This window comes from Mandrillus leucophaeus, unplaced genomic scaffold (genome assembly GCF_000951045.1).
Source record: "Mandrillus leucophaeus isolate KB7577 unplaced genomic scaffold, Mleu.le_1.0 Scaffold495, whole genome shotgun sequence".
Lineage (NCBI taxonomy): Eukaryota > Metazoa > Chordata > Mammalia > Primates > Cercopithecidae > Mandrillus > Mandrillus leucophaeus.
Genome location: NW_012105309.1, coordinates 15,092 through 21,642, shown reverse-complemented (window position 1 = coordinate 21,642; position 6,551 = coordinate 15,092). Strand labels below are relative to the sequence as shown.

Below are 6,551 nucleotides of genomic sequence, written 5' to 3'. Positions count from 1 at the left end.
GTCAGAAATTAAGTAAAGGTTCTTTTTGTATTTTCCCCCGGTTGTCTTACAATACTCGCTTATTATGTTTGGACAACTTTCCCCAGGAGATTCGTTTTAAAACTTAATTCACTTAAAATACATATTATTTTATTATTTAAAAATACTGTTAGCCCTCCATATCCATAGGTTCCATCTTCATGGATTCAACTAATCTTGAATAGAAAATATTCAAAAAATATTTGCACAAGTTTCTTCAAAGAAATCTTAAATTTTCCATGCACCACGTTCTTTTTGAGTTCACATAAGTGATGTGACATCTGGGCATTGCATTAGGTATTAAAAATAATCTAGAGATCATTTAAATTATATAAATTAATGTGAATGCATTATATCTAAATTCTACACCATTTTATACAAGGGACTTGAGCATATACAATTTGTGGTATCTTCAAAGTTTTCTAGACCCAATCCTTTATGTTTACTGAGAAATGATGTACACATGAACTTTACAAAAAATAATTGTCCTACCCAATTAATGAACAGACTACAATAGAAAGTAAATATCACTAGTTTAAAATACTGTTATTTTATATCACAATTATATGGTGAATCAGAGTAGAGATCTTGAATTAATTTTGATTGAATTAGGCTAATTCTGACAGGGTCACACTCATATTGATTGAGTTTTGATAAAACCACTCCCATGCAAGCCCCTCGTGTTGTTTAATCAGCACCACTAGCCAATCACATTCATCCATTTTGACAAATCCTATGGCTCCACCTCTTATAAGACTCCTGGAGGATTTCCCCAAGATCTGACTCTCCCAAAGCACCATTTGACTGGTCCCAGGCCAGGGCATGCTCTCCCATGCTCTGGCTGTGCTGTGCTAGGGGCTGATAATTTTCCTTCAGGTAAAGTAAAAGATCAAGGCGTAAACTGTATAGATTTACAGAAAATAGGCCAAAGATTGAGATTTTTTTGCCACGAGCAAGTCCAGAGACCATTTACTATGTATGGTTACCGGCGCCCAAGAAGCCCCCAGGGATTTCCAGACAGAATGGCAGAATGACAATGAAGGAGAGACCAGGTATGTTGGAGTATGTGGCTACTCTGGGTTGTCAGGTTGACATGTGACTGTGTGTGACTATGTGTGTGCGTGTGTGTGTGTGTGTGAATATATGCGAAAGGGCCAGACTAGGGCAGAGAAGACACCCTGGACTGCCATGACCTTGAATGTTATAAATTTAGAACACATCGAGGAGATATGAGACCCACAGTGGAGACCACAGGATGCGGCCAGCATGGGGGGTTTCGGCAACCTGTTGGGGGCTCATCTCATGTTTCTTTTCACTGTTAAACTCTGTCCTCTGGGTAAATGGAAGTTGCCTCTTGTGTGGAGACAGGTAAACTGTGGGCATGATCTAAATGTTTTCCTTGTGCTCACTAGAAAATGAAACATTTCCCATCATCTCTCACTCCATTCACACTGTAACTGCATAGACACAGAGGTTAGATACCTGAAAAATCAGCATCTTCTCCTAAAGTCCTCAGGCCAAATTAGATGTCCCTCCTTCTCATGTGGATGAGCTCCTGAAAAAGCAAACTGTTTCCTGTGATCACCATCTCTCATTACACACATGCACCAACAGGAAAAGCCTCTAGAAAAGGAGAGGGTGGGAGATGAGTGTTAGGACTTCCTGGATGCACATAGGATTTGGAACTGAACACAAGTGCATGTGATTTTGGGCCACAGCAACAATGTGTGCCAGATGGCTAATGAAGTTTGGGGCTTGTGAGAATTAGACTTTGTGTCACTATGTGGAAGACTGATGGGTCCCTTTCTGTCCTGCAGTTTGGCTACCACACAAATGAATCCACCCAAACGCCGCCAAGTGGAGCAGGGTCCCTGTACAGGTAAGGCATGTTCCCTAATATTTCTTAAGATCCCCATGCCTGGAGGTCAGTGTCATGGCTCATGACATAAATGGAGAGGGTGTTTTCTGCAGGATGAGTGGAAAGCAATGCTTGATTGTTGTGGGCTGGTGTCCTGAGGCTAGCCAGTGCTGGGTTGTGGATTTCTGAAGGTCACATTCTGAAATCCAGGAGACTCTTGCTGGAAGAGAGCCTTAGCCTCCCTCACTGTGGTCTCTCTGCAGGTGCAAAAATACTCTCAATTTCAGGAGCTCCACACCTGAATTCATGCCAGTCCCTGGAACCTCCCCAGGTAAGTTCCTATGTCCTTGCTTGGCAAAGATTAGACAGTGCTGCACAATCTTCAGGCTCAAGTGATATCCAGTAGATGTACATTTGGGTGGGTCAGCATGAGAGCCAATTCTGGGAGGGAGTTTGTATTTTAAAGTTGTAAAGGGTGAAGCTCCTGGCATCTCCCTCCCCATGGTCATCATTTGCAGCCTTTTTGGAGGGCAGAATCCTGAGGACTGTCTTTCCACAGGAGCGGCTGGATTCTGGCACTGAGGAGCTCATCATAGTCCTGGAACAAGGGACAGAAGTGAGGCTGAGCCTGGAAGAGGGCGTCCTCATCCTGGCCCCAGAAACAGCGCTGCAACTAACCCTGGAGAACACAGTCATTGTGATTGTCCCTGAGCATGTCCTGAGGTCACAAGATGGCCTGCAGTTCCCTGTGCAGATCCAGGACATCTTGCCTTCGGCTGATAACTTCACCTTGGAGTTCCATGTTCAAGATGGAGTCATCTCAGACATGAAAGGAGAGAATGTGCCTTTTTCACCTGCAGAAGAGGGGGAGGCAGCACCCCTATATCACCAGCCCTTGATGATACCCCCAGCAAACCACATGACTGGGACCACCCCCTGTCTCCTAGTAACCCCATTGTGCATTCCACGCTGTCTGGCAGCCTTCCCCCAACGCTACCCTCTACCACCCACACCTAGTCCTGTGGGATGCCCTAGACTAGCCGATTCCAGTTTCAGCCTGCATGCTATGGAGCTCTTGTGCACCTCGTCCCTCAGACCTATGCCCCCTTCACCAAGTCCTGATCCCCAGATCTATCACAGGGTTCACCACAGGCCTCCCAGCAAGGCACGGAGATGTCTCTTTAGGAAGTGATTTAACCCAAGAGCCACCCCCTGCATTGATGGGTCAGAGATTGTCCAAGTCCTTAGTCAGTGCATTCCCTGAAATGTGGAGAGAGAGTAATTCCAGGGAACACTTTCTTCCCCTTTGCTGTTTCCCACCATCACCCACTGACTTCAACAGCAGAGGGTCCCAGATGCTGCAGGGACGGGGAGAACTGCAGGGAGTTCAAACAAAACATTCACATTTCACTTCACACACACTATCCCTTAGAATTTCTCTTCTTATTTAACCACATGAATCCAACCACACTCAATCGAATCCCTGACTGCTCCATGTGAGAGTTCTGCTTCCAGCATGACGTGGCCTGAAAATTCATCTGAAGACAGCTGCTCACTACCAGGGTTAACACCTCCCCTTGAATGCTGATGTCCTTGTAGTCATTGGTCTGATGCCACGATAAATAATTCCTAAGACTGGTGCTCTGTTTCTGTCCTCAGACTCTTCCCTTTTTCTCCAAGCTGTGCCCCATTCCTTTTCTTAGTCCAGGTTCACTACACGCCCCAGGCCAATGCTTTTGAATAAATATCAACATGATTGAATGAAGTAGTGGTGACTGCTGTGCTTACTTCCAACTGAGACACTCTCCTGCTCTTACTCATCACGTTTCCATTCACATTTGCCTTTGTTTAGTTTTGTTTTCCATTGTTTGGGTTTATTATTCAAGTACTTATGAAATAACTGCCACATTTCTGAGAGCTTTCTTGGCAAATTTGGGCCTTTTCCTGTGCTCCTCCTTCCAAGTCCTGAGTGAAGTCACTGTTTACACCTCTGGGCCTGGGGATTGGTCTAGCTTAACAAATGTTTGGACAGAGCTTGGCTCTGTGGATTGGGATTGGCACCTGTGCTTGCTCACAGCTGCTCCCAGGCTCTCTCTGTCTAGGAAATCCAGTAGTCCAAATCGAAAAGAATCCATGGAATCTTGTGATTATCTGAGGGTGAGTGTCACCCTGGGCCCCTGGTCTTTTTCTCCTCTAGGTCACCCTGGTTGATTTCTTTTCAGGTTCCCATGTGTGTGAGGGGATCGGGGAATCCCTCTTCCCTGCCTTCTCGGGGTCAGGGACTCCAGAATCCTTCCAGGTCCATTTGATTCCAGGTGAAGGCATCTGAAGATGCTGTATTTCCTGTTGCTTTCTTTTTGTGCAATGATGGCAAGCCTGCCAACAACATCTTCCTAGCGGTGTGAGGAAATTAGTCCCTCAGAGGCCCCAAACCTGGAGGAGGCTAACCCCAGGATCATGCATGTTTTCAGAAAAGACGTCCTGGGAACCCTTGAACCACCAACCTGCCTTCAGAAGGGCATTAGTCAGTCCCACTTCATGGAAGGCTGAGTGGAGGCGCTTTGATCCAGTTAATGCCCAAGACACAGTCTTTAGAAAAATGGTATTCTTAGATCATAGCTCGAGAGTGCATTTTTCATGGGTCTTGTCTCGATCAGCACTCACGTTGAGGATCTGTCCCTACGTCCAAGGACTGCCTGTCCATACTGTATTAAGAATTTCCTACTGTGTACACCTTGTCTTTGAATGTGGTTGATTTCCATGTTGGCTCGATGCTGAGGAACTTCTAACATGTGTGGTCTCCTTTCTTTCAGGTTGCAAGCAGGCCAATGCCGGTCCACACAACCAATAAGAGGCCACGCGTGGACCCTGCCCTCACTGATGGCTCAGCTACCAAAATGTCTGACATAGTATCCATCTTGGCTTCACTGTCTCCCCTCAGAAAAGGCAGTCCGAGCTCCTCGGCAAGTCTCCGACCAAAGGAACCACAGACAGGGGCTGTGGCCGACATCCCTCAGCCTGGAGTCAGGCAGCAGGGCCCGGAGCCTCTGGTCGTGGTGAAGCCGACACACAGCAGGCCTCAGGGTGGCCGCCAAGAAGTTCCCCAGGCTGCCTCCAAGCCCCACGGCCTGATCTGGGTCATCAGCCCCCAAGCACAAGACAAACGTCCTGCGGTGACCTCACAGCCCTGGCCACCAGCCGACACACACAGCTTGGGCCTCGGCTCCAATCTCAGTTTCAGGCCAGGAGCCAAGAGACCTGCCCAGGCTCCGACTCAGGCTTGCTTGAACTTCCCCAAGAAACCGAGAATGGGTCCCTTCCAGATGCCCGAAAATGCCATCCAAGGAGGTGAGCTGGGGGCCCCGGAGACTCTCCAACCTCCACCAGCTGCAACCGAACTCAGACCAAGTCCATCGCCCCAGATGAGCAGGAGGACATCCGCCCAGGTGCCCAGCAGCGACCGGCAGCCTCCGCACAGCAGACCTTGCCTGCCTACTGCCCAGGCCTGCACCATGTCCCATCACCCAGCGGCCAGCCACGATGGGGCCCAGCCTCTCAGAATGCTCTTCCGGAGACTGGAAAACGGATGGTGGAGCTCCAGCCTCCTGACAGCTCCCTCGTTTCCCTCTCCTGAGAAGCCGGGAGCCTTCCTGGCTCACAGCCCTCACGTCTCAGAGAAGTCTGAGGCTCCCTGTGTTCCTGTCCCCCTGAGTGTCCTCTATGAGGACCTTCAGGTTTCCTCCTACTCAGAGGACAGCGATTCTGACCTGGAGTGAGACTGCAGGTGGCAGGGGCTCCGTGACTTCCAGCTCCCATGACTTGGAGGGACGTGGGACTGAGGAGCACAGAGCAGAGAGCAGACTGTGTGTGGTGACTCCCAAGCTCCCCAGCTGTGGTGCTTCTGTGGATGTTGGAGCCCAGGCCAGGCAGGGACCACATGCAGAGGCTCTGCCTCATTGAATTCTGGTGAGGGACATTGTAGTTCGCAGAGCTCTCTGGAAACCCACCACAAGAAGCTTCTGTGCCAGTGATTCGTTGCCTCAGAAACTGGGTGACCTGCAGCAGTCAGACTTCCGCTGTGATGTCAGTAGGAAACTGGGGAATGACTATGTGTTTGCTCTCTAGATGACTGAATCAGGGAACAGTTAAGGAACTCTGAGAGATACAGGCCTTCAGCTGTGCCCCGCCCTGACAGCAGTGTTTTGGAGGCTGTGAAGCTTTCTGCGCAAAGCGTTCTTGGGGTGTTTCCTCAGCCTCGAAAATTGGGCTCTGGAATGCCATTGGAAATAGGTGTGTTTAATTGGTTTTCAAGTGAATAAAATTCTCAAAAAGAGGACGTACTCTCTTTTGACTTTCATTCCGTGTTTGTGTGTAACTGATTTTCCAAGGGCTTGAAAATTTCTTGACTTGTTAGCAATCCAAGTCATTATGTCTCCAAAACAGAGTTGATTGAGGGGACCGCAGGACTTGGCAGGACCTTTGACTTCTTAAACATCCACAGGGGCAAGAGAACCTCATCCCCACTCTACCAACATGCACCTAGTCGAATTCCGCCAAGTGAATCTCACGCACGCTAACACGTGGGGAGCGTCGCTTGCACCACGAGTCCCCTTTTGACTCACCACGATGCCACGTGTGGGGTTCAAACTGTGACGGCCCCCATGAAGTGGTTTCC

The 6,551-nt window shown here is 48.6% G+C and overlaps 2 protein-coding genes across 2 annotated transcripts; both read left to right on the top strand.

The window, feature by feature from the left end:
* Window positions 1–814: 814 nt before the first annotated feature.
* LOC105550678 (proline-rich protein 23D1-like) lies at window positions 815–3,694 on the top strand. Its single transcript, XM_011995656.1, has 4 exons — window positions 815–1,070; window positions 1,836–1,897; window positions 2,140–2,207; window positions 2,436–3,694. Exons 1-4 carry the CDS (start codon window positions 997–999, stop codon window positions 3,066–3,068), a joined length of 837 nt encoding a protein of 278 aa, XP_011851046.1. The 5' UTR covers window positions 815–996; the 3' UTR covers window positions 3,069–3,694.
* Window positions 3,332–6,209, top strand: LOC105550712 (putative protein FAM90A5P). The gene is made up of 3 exons (XM_011995693.1): window positions 3,332–3,372; window positions 3,979–4,033; window positions 4,690–6,209. Exons 1-3 carry the CDS (start codon window positions 3,332–3,334, stop codon window positions 5,650–5,652), a joined length of 1,059 nt encoding a protein of 352 aa, XP_011851083.1. The 3' UTR covers window positions 5,653–6,209.
* The last annotated feature ends 342 nt before the right edge of the window (window positions 6,210–6,551 follow it).

Excerpts from the sequence above, each read along its gene's own strand:
- LOC105550678 (XM_011995656.1), top strand. The coding sequence starts at position 997 with ATGGTTACCGGCGCCCAAGAAGCCCCCAGGGATTTCCAGACAGAATGG. Across the intron at positions 1,071-1,835 it reads GACAATGAAGGAGAGACCAG|TTTGGCTACCACACAAATGA; the intron begins GTATGTTGGAGT and ends TCTGTCCTGCAG. Across the intron at positions 2,208-2,435 it reads AGTCCCTGGAACCTCCCCAG|GAGCGGCTGGATTCTGGCAC; the intron begins GTAAGTTCCTAT and ends GTCTTTCCACAG.
- LOC105550712 (XM_011995693.1), top strand. The coding sequence starts at position 3,332 with ATGAATCCAACCACACTCAATCGAATCCCTGACTGCTCCAT. Across the intron at positions 3,373-3,978 it reads CGAATCCCTGACTGCTCCAT|GAAATCCAGTAGTCCAAATC; the intron begins GTGAGAGTTCTG and ends CTCTCTGTCTAG. Across the intron at positions 4,034-4,689 it reads AATCTTGTGATTATCTGAGG|GTTGCAAGCAGGCCAATGCC; the intron begins GTGAGTGTCACC and ends CCTTTCTTTCAG.